Source organism: Thalassophryne amazonica, chromosome 19 (genome assembly GCF_902500255.1).
Source record: "Thalassophryne amazonica chromosome 19, fThaAma1.1, whole genome shotgun sequence".
Taxonomy (NCBI): domain Eukaryota; kingdom Metazoa; phylum Chordata; class Actinopteri; order Batrachoidiformes; family Batrachoididae; genus Thalassophryne; species Thalassophryne amazonica.
In genome coordinates this window covers 19,621,283-19,639,416 of record NC_047121.1, presented here as the reverse complement: position 1 = coordinate 19,639,416, position 18,134 = coordinate 19,621,283, and the positions used below count along the sequence as shown (strand labels likewise).

General features: G+C 41.5%; 1 protein-coding gene across 2 annotated transcripts in view; it reads right to left on the bottom strand.

The window, feature by feature from the left end:
• LOC117501102 (transcription factor IIIB 90 kDa subunit-like) overlaps positions 1 to 18,134 on the bottom strand; it is a 307,385-nt gene that overhangs the window by 114,367 nt on the left and 174,884 nt on the right. For both annotated transcript variants that reach the window (XM_034159916.1, XM_034159914.1), the window contains exon 13: positions 12,450 to 12,511. In XM_034159916.1, the coding sequence (XP_034015807.1) occupies positions 12,450 to 12,511 (62 nt within the window). The remainder of the gene's footprint in view (positions 1 to 12,449; positions 12,512 to 18,134) is intronic.

Here is an 18,134-nt window from a genome sequence, read left to right as displayed (position 1 = left end):
TGGCGAGGAAGCAGCCAAAGGGACTTACTATTAAAGATTTTCATCCATTTAATGTAAGAAACTAATCAGTAAGTGAGGAAAAATTAATATTAGGCTGTTCATAAAAATAATAGTGTCTGCATTTTTCTTTCTGTGACCTTTATTCCACCCCTACAGCTGGCCCTTATTTAAGGACAAAGGCAGCAAATGTTGTACATGCTGGTTGTCGTGCATTTCTTTCTGGCAATCTGAGTAAGATGGGTCGTTCCAGACACTTTTCAGAACAACAGCGTACTTTGATTAAAAAGTTGATTGGACAGGGGGAAACAGATAAAGAAGTGCAGACAATGATAGGCTGCTCAGCTAAAGTGATCTCAAATGCTTTAAAATGGCAACCAAAACCAAAAAGACATGGAAGAAAATGGAAAACCGCCATTCAAATGAATCGAAGAATAGCCGGAACAGCAAAGACTCAGTTCCAGGGTGATCAAAGGACTAAATTTACATATGAGTACTGTAACAATTTGAAGACGACTATGTGAAGTCAAACTATAGGCAAGAAGCCCCCACAAAGTCCCATTCTTAAAAAAATAAAATAAAATAAATAAATAAAGTGTGCTGAAGAGGTTAGAACTTCCCATCAACTGACCCAAAGAGATATGGAGCTACAATTTGTGGACTGATAAAAGCAAGATTGTTCTTTTTGGGTCTAGGGGCCACAGACAGTTTGTCAGACGACCCCAAAAACTGAATTCAATCCACAGTACACTGTAAAGAAGTGAAACATGGTGGGTCAAGCATCATAATATAAGGATGTTTCTCATACTATGTGTTGTGTGTTGGGGGGGTTGGCTGGATATTTTGGTGTTGTTTTCTTTTCTTTGCTCTCCAGGTGGTATGCAAACTGGGTTTTTGTCTGTGGAGAAGGTGCTGGCAGAAGAATCCTTCACCCTCATCAGCACTATTGGCTGCACTTGTGGAGGATGTTCACGTGCAGGCCTAATGACTTGCAGCACCTGTGAATGATGCTCACGTGCAAACTTAAAGACTTTCAGCTGAAGCAGATAATGAGATGGCGTTCTGCATTTAAGCCATGAGTGATTTGAGCAGAATTGCCGGGAACTCGACCTTGTGACGTTCGTTTGTGAGACGCTGAGGACCGCGCCAGGGTTTGACACATCGTGCCTGTGAAGGAGGACAGGTGAGGGACACATGCTGTCAGCACACATCAGAGGTGATTATTGTCTGAATGACCGTTAATAGTAATTTGGCATTTTGTTACGCAGTATATTTGAACATTGCTGAGAATTGTGCAGTTTGCTTCTCACTGCCGTGGCGTACAGACTGATGATCCTCCACCTGTTGTGAGAAGCTGCTCATTTACATAAAGCTTAAATTCAGACCTGAATGTGTTGCTGATAGTGTGTGCCTCTGAAGGATATTTGCTGTAGCCCTGTTGACTTACCTCACCTTTTCCATCCTTCACAGAGTCAGTTTGTCGTGTCCACCTGGGGGGTGTTTGGTGGTGAATCTGAGTCCAGAAGCCCCGGGCTTCGATCCATTTGGGCACTGGAGAGCGCGCCGTCCTTCACCTCGCCAGACCACCGCACATTTATGTTGTACACTAATTATTGCACAGGAGGAAAATAAAATTGTTTTGTTTTTGGAACCGCTTTTTGGTTATTTAGCGCTGGGTTCAGTCAGACGCTGGTCCGCTCCTCAACCCGCGTCTGCACATAACACTATGGTGTTTGGCCGATTTATCACATACCAGGGATCATGGATCAGTTTTAACACATTAAAATACAACCCCAATTCCAATGAAGTTCCGACGTTGTGTAAAATGTAAATAAAAACAGAATACCCTGATTTGCAAATCCTCTTCAACCTATATTCAATTGAATACACCACAAAAACAAGATCTTTAATGTTCAAACTGATAAACTTTATTGTTTTTGTGCAAATATTTGCTCATTTTGAAATGGATGCTTGCAACACATTTCAAAAAAGCTGGGACAGTGGTTTGTTTACCACTGTGTTACATCACCTTTCCTTCTAACAACACTCAATAAGCGTTTGGAAACTGAGGACACTAATTGTTGAAGCTTTGTAGGTGGAATTCTTTCCCATTCTTGCTCGATGTACGACTTCAGTTGTTCAACAGTCCGAGGTCTCCGTTGTCGTATTTTGTGCTTCATAATGCGCCACACATTTTCAATGGGTGACAGGTCTGGACTGCAGGCAGGCCAGTCTAGTACCCACACTCTTTTACTATGAAGCCACGGTGTTGTAACACGCACAGAATGTCTTGGCATTGTCTTGGTGAAATAATCAGGGACGTCCCTGAAAAAGACATTGCTAGGATGGCAGCATGTGTTGCTCCAAAACCTGGATGTACCTATCAGCATTGATGGTGCCATCACAGATGTGTAAGTTGCCCATGCCATGGGCACTAACACACCCCCATACCATCACAGATCCTGGCTTTTGAACTTTGCGCTGGTAACAATCTGGATGGTCTTTTTCCTCTTTTGTCTGGAGGACACGACGTCCTCATCAGACCACAGCACACTTTTCCACTTTGCATCTGTCCATTTCAAATGAGCTCAGGCCCAGAGAAGGTGGCGGTGCTTCTGGATGTTGTTGATGTATGGCTTTCACTTTGCATCATAGAGTTTTAACTTGCACTTGACATGGTTCAAGTACTGAGTTACATTTTACTGATATAGAAACCAAAAAATAAACTCTCTTATAACAATAAAAATACTGTTTCTAGCTGAACAAAATACTTATCAATATATAATCGAAAGAATTAATACAAAATCTTTATCCAAAATAAAAAAGTTATGTGAACTTAACCGAAGCTATAGCTAACCTTGGCAGTAACTAAGTTTTACAGACCTACGAGACAGCGGTCTCACCATAGGTTGCTTCAACTAAATTCATCAAAACATATGAACTTATTTTCTTGAAATTCTGCAATATTCTTAACATTTTAGTCCTGTCTCAGCTCAGACAGTGCCATATGGTAGAGGTGCAATGTATTTTCATTGTGAGAAGCCCTGTTTGCATCAACTCTATTCTCAGCTAGGAGATCAACATTTGAAGACCTAATCCTGCTGAAGGTTCCATTTCCATACCACTGCACAATGACAGTAGCATTGGTTGACCTGAGCAGTGCTTTTTCTGTAGTGAGCAGGAGCATCTGTTGCAGAAATAGATCTAAGCTCTCATGACATACTCCATATTTTCAAAAATACCTCTACAGCACCATGGTGAAAGTCTTTGTAAAAAAAAAAAAAAAAAATACAGGAGCTGCAGAAATCTAAATACAATCTCATTCATTTACATATATTTGGTAATAGAAAGATATGTTTTTCATTGAGCTAGGATGAAAATCTTGAGATTTTTTTTTTTTTTTTTTTACACAGGGCACTTTTTTCACGCACGTTATGTTCACAATGTTTGTGTGAAATATCAAAATTTTGATACACTGAGGAAGACCTAGTCAAAACGCGTCTGTGCTCCTGATCCTGTTGCCTTGCCGTGAGTCATTAAAACCAAGGACACTTGAGTGTTGCTGGCTTTATTTTTATACTGACTTGGTTTGTGAGCTGTGCACCTCCACTCTTGGTCCCTGTGAGTGCTCGTTTTTCTTCTGTTTAAATATCAAAATTTTACCATGAATAATTTGGAGTAGACAAGTATTATAGCTTTTGGCTCCAAAGTGTAAATTTTGTTGTGATTTTCAACTTTGCTTGTTTGTCATTTGCAATGATTTTCTTAGACAAATTGTAATGGAATACCTAAAAACTGGAGTTTTGAAATTTCAAATATGGTTTGTGAGTTCCATGCAAACTTTTTGGGTGCCAATATAAACAGAAAATGTATAACGGCAAAATAGGTGGCACTGTCTGAAATCTTCAATTAAAAAAAACATCAATTTCATGCGATTTTCACCATAAATCCGTACTTTTTTTAATAACATATTTTCATGACTACAGAAAGGTTATAGATCGAAAGCCAACTATTTTCTTCTAATAATGCCACAAAAATGAAACATATCTAAAAAACTGGTTTCCTGAGATTTTTTTCATGCCCATGTCAGTAAAATGTAACTCAATGCTTGAAGCTTGTCACTTGTAGATGTAGTGACAAACTGTGTTGGCTGACAATGGTTTTCTGAAGTATTCCTGAGCCCACACAGTAAGATCCTTTACACAATGATGTTGGTTTTTAATGCAGTGCTGCCTGAGGGATCAAAGGTCACAGGCATTCAATGTTGGCTTTCGGCCTTGCCGCTCATGTGTAGAAAGTTCTCCAGATTCTCTGAATCTTCTGATTATATTATGGACTGTAGATGATGGAATCCCTAAATTCCTTGTAACTCAACATTGAGAAACATTGTTCTTAAACTGTTTGACTATTTTTTCACCCAGTTGTTCACAAAGTGAGGATCCTCTCCCCATCTTTGATTGTGAATGGCTGAGCCTTTTGGGGATGCTCCTTTTATACCCAATCATGACACTCACAATTAGTGTCCTCAGTTCCCAGTTCCCAAATGCTTATTGAGTGTTGTTAGAAGGAAAGATTATGCTTTTTTGAAATGTGTTGCAGGCATCCATTTCAAAATGAGCAGCTATTTGCAAAAAACAAGTTTATCAGTTTGAACATTAAATATCTTGTCTTTGTGGTGTATTCAACTGAATACAGGTTGAAGAGGATTTGAAAATCATTGTATTCTGTTTTTATTTACATTTCACACAACGCCCCAACATCATTGGAATTGGGGTTGTACTTGAAGATGTCATGTTGCCATATACCGAAGAGGAAATGCCCTTGAAATGGGTGGTTCAACAAGGCAATGACCCTAAACACACCAGGAAGCGAGCAGCATCTTGGTTCCAGAAGAATGAGATTAATAGGGCTGGGTATCATGGCCAAATTCCATAATCTATTCGATTTCGATTCATAGGATCCTGAATTGATTAATCACGATTCGATTCGATTCAATTCGATTCGATCTGCTCTTAAATGAGGAAAATGGCTCAAATGTTTTAGAAAATACAAATGTACTTTATTATTCTCTCCAACATTAACAAAATGACCTGAGTTGTAAACAAAAAAAACAAGTGCAATTGTATAATTTTAAAGGCATTGCAAGTGAAAATATACTTGAATTACAACTTTTCTTCAGTGCAAATTGCATTAAAGCATTGTTTTCTAAAGTGCAAAAATAATAATTTTGGTAACTAAAACTCATTTACTAGAGCTAAACTTAATTGAGCCCTGGTGGTCACATACGAGGACATCCCATTTTCAACTGTCTTGGTTTCAGTCCCAATGAAAAGTTAAAACCAGAGTTGAACCAAGACCAATAAAGTAAAAACCATGACCAAAAAAGTCAAAACAACAAAAAGTGAACAAAAGTGTAAACCTGGACCAAAACAAGTCCAAACTTGGACCAAGAAAGTCAAAACAACAAAAAGTGAACAAAAACTGTAAACCTGGACCAAAACAAGTCCAAACTTGGACCAAAAAAGTCAAAACAACAAAAAGTGAACAAAAAGTGTAAACCTGGACCAAAACAAGTCCAAACGTGGACCAAAAAAATGTCTAAACAGGACCTAGCAATGCATGGGTTCAGGTCTCAAGAGTTTAAGGCTGGTTAAGACGGCAACTTTGTTCTCACTTATTAATTGTGAGGTTCTTGTGCAAGAAAAGGAGCTCACTGACATGATCTGGGGTTAAGCAGCTCTTTTTTGCAGTTATGATATCACCCGCAGTAGAAAAAAACCCTCTCCGATGCAATACTGGTCCCTGGGACACAAAGGTATCATTTCACCAGGCAAGCCAACAGTGGATACTCCTTTTCATTTGACCTCCACCAGTTCAGAGGATTATCATTCAGCCCAGCAGGTTTTTCCATCCTGTATCTTCTGACTTCATCTTCCGTCCTTGTTGCTGGAGTTTTCTCTTCATGTTCCTGGACTGTTGGTGAGTACACTGCTCCAAGGAGTGACTTCAATGTGCTGCATTTCTTGGGCTTTTTGGGTGAAGTCGCTCCCCTGATCTCCTCAGCTCCTTCTCCACCAGCATCATTACCCTGAGCATTTTGCTGCTGAATAAAACAGAAAAAATGTAAATGAATTAATATATTTAAAATAATTTAAGTATTTTAAATTATGACATATTCCTTACAATCCAATAGCTTATCTTTTAATTCTCACTGAAAATATTCTTATTAAAACAGTTTTTTAATACTTACATCAAGTGCAGCAGTGGCAGCCTCAGTCTGAAGCCTGGAGAAGGTGTCATCTCGCTCTTGAGCAGACAGAGATGGTAGAGCCTTAAAGCGAGGATCCAGTGCTGATGCAGCATACAATGTGTCCTTCTCATCATATCTTAAAGACATTTCACAAATGATTTTGTTATCACAGTATGAGAATAAACATGGCATGCATACAAATATACATACAACACATACAAATAAAAAGTGCATGGTCTATAGCAGCAGCTACAACTAATCAGTATAAGAAGATGCACATATAAAATACAAAACTTTGCTTTAGTTGTGTTTGATTTGGCCTACTTACATGGAAACACACACATGCACACACAGACAGTTTACCTTGTCCTCAAGTTATTCTTTACATCACTCTTCAACTCCTTCACCATGGTGGAGTCTCCCAGGCAGGGGGTTAAGGCTTCCTGAAGTAGGGCGAGGAGTGGGGCGATGACAGACAGTGTTGGTTGCTTGTCCTCTGACATTGCCAGTGTGGCTCCTTTCACTGGTTTCAAAACACGCACCAAATCTTTGGCAACTGTTACATTCTCCTCTGTTAAGGTGCAGATATCTTTTTCATTCCTGCGCACGTCTTGTGAAAGGAGAGTGGCAGAGATCGCCGGCTGTTGTTCTAAAAAGCATTCCAGCATGTCTAGTGCGCTGTTCCACCTGGTCACGACGTCTAATGTGAACTTGTGCGCTGGAAGTTGAAGCAGCTTCTGTTTTTCTTTTAGTATGTGATTTTCCGGCGTACTTGGGTGGAAAAACATTGCAATACGCCTCACTCGAGCGAGCAGACGTGACACGGCTGGAATTTTCAGACCTGCTTGTGAGGCTAAATTCAATGTATGAGCAAAGCAGCCGACGTGCATTAGTTTCATGATCCCCACTGCACGAACCATATTAGCAGCGTTGTCCGTGACCACTGCTGGGTCTTTGCCGGTCAGACCCCACTCCTGTATAACATGCATCAGCATATCTGCCAAATTACTAGCAGTGTGGTTTGTGAGAACCTCGGTGGTCTGTAGCACATGAGACATGAGGCACCACTCGTTGGTGATGTAGTGACAGGTTACTGTCATGTACGACTGCGTTGACAGTGATGTCCAAGTGTCACAAGTGATGCCAACTCTCTCTGCTGACTGGATTTTCGTTACGATGTCGTTTTTCACACGTGTATACATCCTGGGGATAACTGTGTCAGTCAGGTGTTTACGCTGCACCATCACATAATGTGGATCGAGCACACGTACGAGCCACCTGAAGCCTTCGTTTTCCACCACTGAGTACGGGCACAAATCTTTACAGATAAAAGTTGCGATGCCTTCTGTTATTTTTATGGCCGAGGAGAATCGGCGGGTAATGTCACTGATTCCTTCAGTTTCTTTTGTTTCGCCCCGGCGGGTTGTTGTCAGAAGCTAACGTTAGCGTAGTGTGATACCTAGTCAAGTGATTTCGAAGGTTTTGTTGTGAAAGTGTAGGAACACAGACCCACAACAGGGGGCATAAATGAAAAGGCAATGGATAAGCCAAACAGTAACAATTTAATGTTGTAAATTGTGCACAACGGAATACAGGCAACAACAAGTTTGGAACTACAGTCAATTACACGTTGGGTGACATGTGGGCAGGCTTGAGGATAGGAGACGCCCGTCCAGAACCGAGCCGGATCCCACATGGCCCTCACCGCCAACGGATCTGAAGAACACCGGAGCCGCCAAGTCCTGAGTCCCCAGGTGGCCACCGTCTCCAGCTGTCAGACCTGGCACTGCTGGCAGAGAACAGAAACAGCACAGGTGAGTGTGAGTACGCACACTCAGTAATCCCACAGTCTGTGTTCTTTTGGGAGGGAGCACCTCCACCTCCAATCACAAACTCGTGCAGCTCCTGTCTAACCACTTATCTGGTTGGAGTGTGAAGCGAAGCCGTCGCTGATCACACCAAACGCCAATCCCTCAGATAAGGCAACACCACAGGAAAATGGCTGCAAATAAGTTCAGACTATAAGTCAGGGTTTAGTTCAGCAGAGAAAATTACCTCCAAGGTAGCTGATTTCTTGGCGGGGAGGTGGAGTTGCAGTCCGGCCTTTAAGGTGGTGGTGATGTGGATGAGTGACAGCTGGTGCTGATGATGAGTGGCAGCTGTCACTCCCGGTTGCTATGACGCCCTCTCTGCTTGAAGCCCGCACTTCAAGCAGGGCGCCATCTGGTGGTGGTGGGCCAGCAGTACCTCCTCTTCAGCGGCCCACACAACAGGTTTGTGGTGTTCCTACAGTAACTGAGCTCCGCTTGGCAGATGTTGCAAACCACTTTGCTCTTATCAACTTTGTCCTTTGTTGTTTTAAATTTGAAATGATTCCAAACGTCCGACTTAGGTTTGAACGGACTTTTACCAGTATCGGCCATCGTGCATGTTTTGAGCGCTTGAATGAACCGGACATGAACCTATTACGTAAACGTCACTTCCACATCACATACGCACCCACGTACGCACCAGACTGCAGTGGTTAACTTACGGAGAAGAATCGATCTAATGCCCTATGAATCGCTATTGTAAATTAAAAATGAAATCGATCCAAAATCGATTAAATCGATTTTTTTACCCAGCCCTAGAGATTAACGTTATGGAGTGGCCAGCCCAATCTTGTGGCCAGCCTTAATCCAATAGAAAACCTTTGGGGTGACTGTTTCTCAGGAAAAATAAAAAAAACAACAAGGAATGCACAGGAATTGTGGAATGTGGTCCAATTGTCCTGGGCTGGAATACCTGTTCACAGGTGCCAGAACTTGATTGACTCCATGCAACACAAATGTGAAGCAGTTCTCAGAAACAGTAGTTATACAACTAAATATTAGGTCAGTGACTCACGGGAGAGCTGTTTGTTTGAGTTTGTAAAGAAAAATGCAGACACAGCTATTTTTTAACAACCTCAATATTCCTTTTTCTTTGCTTTCTGTAATAACAAATTTGATCAATTCTTCTTCCTGTTTTGATTTGGAATAGAATGTGCAGTGTTCCCAATGCATTTGCGCATATGAAGATAAACAACTAATAAGGATTCGGGGCTTTACTCACTTTTTTTTTTAAACACAGTGCTATTATTTTGAACACAACTGTAAATTATTGCAACTTTTTTAATATAAATTGCAGACTAACTAAAAGCAATCCAGTCATGCCAAGTCTGGCAACATGCACGGGTACTGCGAGGGATGGGTATCGAGAAGATTTTATCAATATCAATACCATTATCAATGCCACTTATCAATCCGATTCCTTATCGATACCTCTTGTGAATTTTTTTGTGTACTAAAAGTAGGCTTTACAGGTTTTCTATGTCAGCGGGTCCAAGAGCTTCTTCTTACACCCTCTCTGTGGAATGGTCTTCCTGCGACCATGAGGCAGTCGGAGTCCGTGGACATTTTTAAGTCAAGACATAAAGCCTATTTTTATTCTCTTTCTTATGAATAGTTTTTTTTTTATCTGTTTATTCTTTTACTTCTGTTTTTAATTATGTATTTGAATTTTTTATTTTTTGTTTATTTATTTTAATTTTTTTATGTTGAACTGTTCTATGAGAGGCACCTTGAGACAGCTTTTGTTGTGATTTGGCGCTTTATAAGCTGAATAAATTGAAATTGAACTGAAACTGACCAACATTTTATTGAGTCTTAAAGTAAATAAATATGAAATTGGTCACTGGAGCCTTAAACTTTGGGCATAAACTCTACATGGTGGATCCTTGATCTCTGGACATAAATAGAAATAAACAAAATCTGTAGTTATTGTCAAAAGCATTTCCTTTCAGACATTACTGGCATGAATGTCTTTCCATACATCTGAGCTGAGCTCTTGCAACTGGCTGTGCTGAACGTCAGGATGTACAACCCCTGGCAAAAACTATGGAATCACCGGCCTCGGAGGATGTTCATTCAGTTGTTTAACTTTGTAGAAAAAAAGCAGATCACAGACATGACACAAAACTAAAGTCATTTCAAATGGCAACTTTCTGGCTTTAAGAAACACTATAAGAAATCAAGAAAAAAAGATTGTGGCAGTCAGTAATGGTTACTTTTTTAGACCAAGCAGAGGAAAAAAAATATGGAATCACTCAATTCTGAGGAATAAATTATGGAATCACCCTGTAAATTTTCATCCCCAAAACTAACACCTGCATCAAATCACATCTGCTTGTTAGTCTGCATCTAAAAAGGAGTGATCACACCTTGGAGAGCTGTTGCACCAAGTGGACTGACATGAATCATGGCTCCAACACGAGAGATGTCAGTTGAAACAAAGGAGAGGATTATCAAACTCTTAAAAGAGGGTAAATCATCACGCAATGTTGCAAAAGATGTTGGTTGTTCACAATCAGCTGTGTCTAAACTCTGGACCAAATACAAACAACATGGGAAGGTTGTTAAAGGCAAACATACTGGTAGACCAAGGAAGACATCAAAGCGTCAAGACAGAAAACTTAAAGCAATATGTCTCAAAAATCGAAAATGCACAACAAAACAAATGAGGAACGAATGGGAGGAAACTGGAGTCAACGTCTGTGATCGAACTGTAAGAAACCGCCTAAAGGAAATGGGATTTACATACAGAAAAGCTAAATGAAAGCCATCATTAACACCTAAACAGAAAAAAAACAAGGTTACAATGGGCTAAAGAAAAGCAATCGTGGACTGTGGATGACTGGATGAAAGTCATATTCAGTGATGAATCTGCAATGGGCAAGGTGATGATGCTGGAACTTTTGTTTGGTGCCGTTCCAATGAGATTTATAAAGATGACTGCCCGAAGACAACATGTAAATTTCCACAGTCATTGATGATATGGGGCTGCATGTCATGTAAAGGCACTGGGGAGATGGCTGTCATTACATCATCAATAAAAGCACAAGTTTACGTTGATACTTTGGACACTTTTCTGATGTTTAAGGATGATGAAATCATTTTTCAAGAAGATAATGCATCTTGCCATAGAGCAAAAACTGTGAAAACATTCCTTGCAAAAAGACACATAGGGTCAATTTCATGACATAGGGTTAATGTCAATGAGCAGATGTGATTTGATGCAGGTGTTAGTTTTGGGGATGGAAATTTACAGGGTGATTCCATAATTTATTCCTCAGAATTGAGTGAGTCCATATTTTTTTCCTCTGCTTGGTCTAAAAAAGTAACCGTTACTGACTGCCACAATCTTTTTTTCTTGATTTCTTATAGTGTTTCTTAAAGCCAGAAAGTTGCCATTTGAAATGACTTTAGTTTTGTGTCATGTCTGTGATCTGCTTTTTTTCTACAAAGTTAAACAACTGAATGAACATCCTCAGAGGCCGGTGATTCCATAATTTTTGCCAGGGGTTGTAATTCATAAAGAATACAGGACGTCTCATTTTGGGAGGAAAAAAGTTTTAGTCGATTGTAGTTTATTGTCTCTATTACAGCGTTTGTAAGAGGTGTAATTTTATTTAAAGCAGCAATGCGTTTTGAAGTTATTAATTCTGACCGGACTATGTCTCAGCAGAGAGCGACGCAGCGTTTGAAGCTGTGCCAACGGAACGGAGGACGATCCTCGTTTCTTGACTGCAATAAGACAAGAGTCCCAGTCAGTGACTTTAATCCACACAAAAGTGACTCACAAGATTTTAATGGCTTTGAGAGGGGATAAAAAGCAAATCAAACAATCAACGAGCTAGTGGATCGAAGCATTGCTTCATTGGTTCACGCTTCAAAGTGGGGTTGCGCTGCAGAAGCGGTTGATTACAGAGCTGCTGCCGGGGCTGTAATCAACATAGAGACATGATCATTTCCCGACAAACACCCTCAAAAACAAAGGCTGCCCTGAAGGACCAATAAGGGAATCGTTAAGCAAAAAGGCTATTGATATTGGTGGACTGAATCATTTCTTAACAATACTCAAAAAGAACAGGTTCTTGATACCCAACCCTAGGTACAGTGCATTGCCACATCCAACACTTTATTAATCAGCAGCTTTTTGTTATTTTTAAAGTGTTAGATATAATACAGGAGTGAAAACAAACATTCATGGAAGAGGTAATAAAATGTTTAATAATGCTGAAGAGATGGAGGATTCTTAGCAATGCAGGAGATCAATCTTCATTCAGCAGTGAGAAACCTCAAGACTGGTAATTTTTGGAGCTAATTATGCAGCAGGTACATACCAGGTCGATCTCTTTTTCATCGATCCCACTCAGGTCCAGCTCCCCACTGTCATCGGCACCATCTGTCACATAAACACAAACCACAACAGACACTGTCAGAAACTTGCTGTAATGCACATTTTGACAGCAGCAATCGTATCCCAGAGGAGGAAGAATGAAAAAAGAGCTTGAAAAACACCAGCCTGCATGAAATAAATAACATCCCAGTGTATCCTCTTCCTTCTTATGAAGCAGTTTCCTTCCAACCGCTGCTGATAAGACGGTAATGGGCTTAACTCGCTTTTTCAATCACGATACACTTTCTAGATTGTGGCATACTTTGTTTTTAAACAAAGTGATGCTGAAACAGCATTCGCATTTTTTCCTCAACATCCACTCCCGCTTTTATTTTGCGTCTCTTTGCAATGGTGCTGATTGCAGCCATTTTCATTTGTGATAAAGAGAGACATTTGAAATTCCTTGGCCTGCATGCATTTTAATTTAGAAGGAGAAAAGAGGAAAAATGGTTGCTATCAAAGAAAACCTGATTGCTTTGATAAAAGGAAACAAAAGGTTTTTTTCTCCCTCAGTAGGAAAAAGGAATGAGGGTGTGCTGGCTTTCATAATGAAAGGGGGGAAAAAGCATGAATAAAGCTTTCACTCCAAAGATTCTATAACTTGATTAGCCACTTTGTAATAATTGAAAGACAGTCAATCACAGGAGCAGAGACGAAAAGGAAGGATTTTACACAAGCAGTGTGCAGCATGGGTATCAAAGTCCTTTTACCATCTAATGCCTTAACTTCAACTTAGCAGAGCAGGTAGCTCAGCGGATAAGGAGTTGGGCTACCAATATGCAGCTCCGGGTCAATTCTTGGTCATGGTACCCGTCTGTGTCCTTGGACAAGACTCGTCTACACTGTGAGTCCACCAAACTGTAAATGAACACTTGCATCCCATCCAGGGGGAGTCGTAGATCCTCAACTGCTTCATACTACGGAATCGGTAAATAAGCGCTATGGGCCTCAGGGCCTAGACAGAACTTGCTTCTTCAACCTCAGTCAGCTTGCTGCTTTTGGCACATTCAAAGCAGACATGGGGCCAAATACAAAAGTATTTGTATTTGAAAATACTTAAATACATTTTCTTAATTTGTATTTTCTGATTTTGAATTCAAAGTATTTGTATTTCAAATACATCGCCGATCCCAAGTATTTCCAAATACTTTTACAAATACTTTTTCAAATACTTTTCAAACTTGGGAATCTCTGTGACACCATGTTGAATATAGATTGTGATAGTTTGATTACTGTCTGTGATATTATAATAGTGAATTTGTGATAAAACACTCAATCCTTTACTTATCAATAGTATTTGGTCATGCTATTTTCACAATAAATTGTCACCGGTTTATCAGTTTTTGTGTTGATTTGTTGTTTATAGTTCATAGAAATTATTGGTATTTGTATTTGAAATACTCAAAATATAAAGTATTTGTATTTGAAAAAGTACAAAGTATTTGTATTTGGAATTCGAAAATCTAAAGTATTTGTATTTGTATTTAAATACAATGCAAAGTATTTGACCCCATGTCTGATTCAAAGTGACCACACTTCCTCAAGTTCAAACTCTCAACAGAGCAACAACTTCAGAGATGTGCCGCCTAAAGCCCCGTTTACACATAGATGGTAAGAGCTCCCGGAAGCGTCCCGGAAGAGTTTTTGGCTGTCTTAAGGATCAAACACCGTTGTTAACGCCAGCACAAGGGGGCGTGGCTTAGTTCCGGCTTTACCGGGAATCGTCGAAAAAATTATTCAACATGTCAAATAATTCCGGGAGCGCTCCCGGAGAATTCGCGTGACGATGGAGACAACACGAACAACGGCGTTTGATACTTATTAATCGCCGTTTCATCCTGCCCCTTCCTGTAGTGCCGCAGTTTACACCGCCGTAATTGGCGGCCAGCGTTGTATCCCTAATCAACGGTGTGTAAAACGGCGATAGAGCCCACATCGGCGTCCTCAAGGGCATTTTAACCGGCGACAGAGGCAGACAAAACGGCAGCGCTAGCGGACAGTACGCCATTCTAAACGCCACCTCCCGGTATGGCGTTCCAAACGGCCGATAGGCGGCAGTCAGTATAAAAACGCTAGTGTGCTGCATGCAGGCCTCTCACTCATGGCCAGCTCCAGATATTTTTGCAGAGAAGCTCCAGTATGCCTCCTAAAAGAAAATTGGCAGCGGCAAGGACTTACCAAGAGGTCTGGTTCAGAAGCAGAGGGAGGCCTGTGGTGGAGACGGTGCAACACGTTGAGGAGGGGGAAAAGGAAGGAGAAGAAAAGGCTGAGGATGATCTCCCTCCCCCTGCAGTGACAGAGGCATGTATTCCTGCTGCTTCAGCCTATTATACTCTGGGGGCGGTGCCTATATGCAAAAGTTCCTGGAATAACGCAGGATTTGCCTGGATAAAACCAGCGGTACACAGGGCATTATCGGCGGCAGCAGAACACCGCCGTTCTCACGCACGTCTTAACCTGCGATTGTAAAGGATAGAACTGGGTATTAACCCCCGTTGCCTGACGTGTCCCGGATGCTACGGCGTTTTGACGCTTTATTCGGCGGATTTAGCGGCGTTTTATCTGCGTATTTGCGGCTAGTACAGTGGTCAAAAGGCCGGCGAAATGCTCCGGCACTTTCCAACGCGAATACAGCCAGAACTACCGTGAACTTCGGTCTACGTACTACCCGCTGACAAAACCATCTATGTGTAAACAGGGCTTACGTCTGTAGGCAGGTTTGGTAGGAGACAAATGCTAGGCTCACTGACACAGCTCTGATTGCAAAAAGGCTTTAATGAAAAGGAATGCAATGGTCGGTACACAGGAAGGCAGTCCAAATGGCTCAGCAGCAGTACAAAGTTCATCAGGCTAGACTTAGTCGGAAAAAAACGGGCAGGAGGTCGAGAACACACTGAAGCAGGCAGATCTAGGAAACACGAGAACGAGAGCTGGTATGAAGGCACAGGGCACAACAAACTGGCAAAGAACCAACCTAACCGGTGAGCTAATAAAGCCCCAGGTGGCAATAAGCAGATTATGAACAGGTGTGCATGGTAGGAACCAGAAGCAAGGCGTGGCCAGGGAGGGAGAGAGAGAACCATAAACAGACCCCAGCAATAAAAACCCCACAAGAAAAGAATACACAGAAAAGTAACACTAAGCAAAATGAGAAGAAAAACAAACCAAAAACCCAGCAACCAACCAGATCAACCGTCGGACCCTGACAGTTTACGCGCTTCATTAAGAAGAAACAGGGGCACAGATGAGTGCACCTATCCTCATCCATTAAAGATTGTGTGGGTGACGGGTTGATAATCTCATCAGCTATTTGAGCCCCAGTCAGCTGACTGCAGTTTCCTTTAAAAAGAAGCCGCTGCAAAGGGGATAGATGGGTCAGTCACTATCTGTCAAGCCCAGCCTTCTAAGAACCTGCCTTCCACGAAGTGTGAAGGAGAGATAAGCTGGAGACAAGCCCTAGAAGAGATCGGCAGCTCAAGAAAGCAGAGAGGCTCGGAGACCAACACTGATAACGGCAATCCAACCCCAGAGAGGCAAGCAGGAGGGAACACTTACAGAGTAATTATTCAGTTGCTACTTTGATATATTGGCATTTCCTAATTTAATCAAACCTATGAAACTCGTGCAGGAAAATGTGCAGACCTGAGGTGCAGAATTTTTAAATTGCCTTTCTGTCTGCATAAACCAATGAAATACAAAAGCCTTGTACTTATCTGCACTTCTCCCCTTTTATAAAGCGCAGACAGATGGGTGTAGTGGGTGAACATTAAGGATTATGCAAAAACACAGAACCATTAAGGTACCAGGAAGCCTTAAAGTATTGTTATATATTACCACCTAAATTTAGGTTTGGGGGAAATGCCTTCAGTATTCTGGAATAATTTATTCAATACTCTGATCAACCTTCACAGTGAAAGAGGAAAAAAAAAAATACAGAAGAGGTGACGGACTCTGAGGAGAGCTGCCACCATATAGGCATCATAAATGCAACGCTACCCCCCCCCTCCCCACACACACACACACATTTGTGTGTATGTGAGTGTGTGTGTGTGTGTGTGTGTGTGTGTGTGTGTGTGTGTGTGTGTGTGTGTGTGTGTGTGTGTGTGGTGGGTATGACTCACCCTACCCATCTGTCATCTGTCCACATCTCTTGTAGCTCCTCCTAAACTGCTTTATGGATTTCAGTGAAACTTCATACAATGGTAGCACAACATGAGAAGATGTGCATCAAAGAAAATAAGTCTGGTCCAACATCTTCAAGGGGAGATAACTTTTTAAAATATATATTTATCCGTTACATTGCACAAGACTATATTTAAGATAATTATGGTAAATAGACTGCATATAGACAGCTCTTTTCCACCTGAATCAGAAGCTCAAAGCACCATATTCAGCGTTTACACATAATGACAACAAGTCACGAATACTACGAAATATACATTCTTGGCCACTGATCAAGAATGTGATGATTTAAGGCAGAGGCGTTAGGTGTCCTCAGGAACTGCTGCAACCTGTTACCACGTGTTACGATTAATGGCATGTGTTACTGGCGAATTATCAAGAACCATTACGCACGGTCAAGAATAATGTTCCGTGCTGTTGCACCTTGTTCCGCGCTATTGCGCGTAACAGCGCATCATTATGTTCTGTAATATTGTGAATTGTCTCCACACACACACCCATATTCATCCATCACTGCTGAACAATTCAGATCGCTCCAGTTTGCTCCTCAAAATCCACAGCAGAAGGACTTTGTGACTGCATGCTTAGTTGGGCTCTGTGCCATGGAGTGACACAAAGAGGAGGAGGAGACGGAGAAAGTCAGATGTGTGGCTCCACGTGGCTCTCCTCTCGCGCATTTTCCCAAACATCAGGCAGAGCAGCAGGTGGAACACCTGCAGGAACATGCTGAGGAGCATTGGAACGTAAGTTTTAGCCGACTTGGCGTCACTGTCCTTCTTCAGCATACTGCTGCAATGAAACTGAATGCGGTGCACCAGGGTTTAATTGTGCGCACGTCAGAGAAGAACGCTGCCACGCTCTATTAAGGATCACCACTAATCAAGATGGATCAACATGCTCAGTTGCGACCTCGACGACATGAGGCGAAATGAGGGTGGTGCGTGACATTCGTGGAAGATTTTTTGACAGCCAAAAACATGCTCCACGAAAATCACAAATATCACACACCAACACACACTATTAAGAAATCTATTCAGATGCTTTAAGTCGCGTTAAGAATGTCAGGAATGTGCCAAGAATGACGCAAATATGACATTTGTAACATGTCCTGCCTATGCAGCATTACAATGATGCCTCACCTTCACCCATTCACACACACGACTATGGGAGGACCTTGCCCAAGGGCACTTAACGATTGTGTGAGCTGGCTAGGACTTGAATCGAGGATCCTCTACTCCAGGGGTCACCAACCCTGTTCCTGGAGGGCAACTACCCTGCATGATTTCTAACTCTCCCTGTTCCACTCCTAAGCAATTAACACTTTCAGGTGTGCTCAGCCAATCAAGAGCTGGAAAACAAAACTTTAAAAAAATCAGGTGTGACATGAGTAGGTACATGTGGTAAACATGCAAGACAGGTGCTCTCCAAGAACAGGGTTGGTGACCCC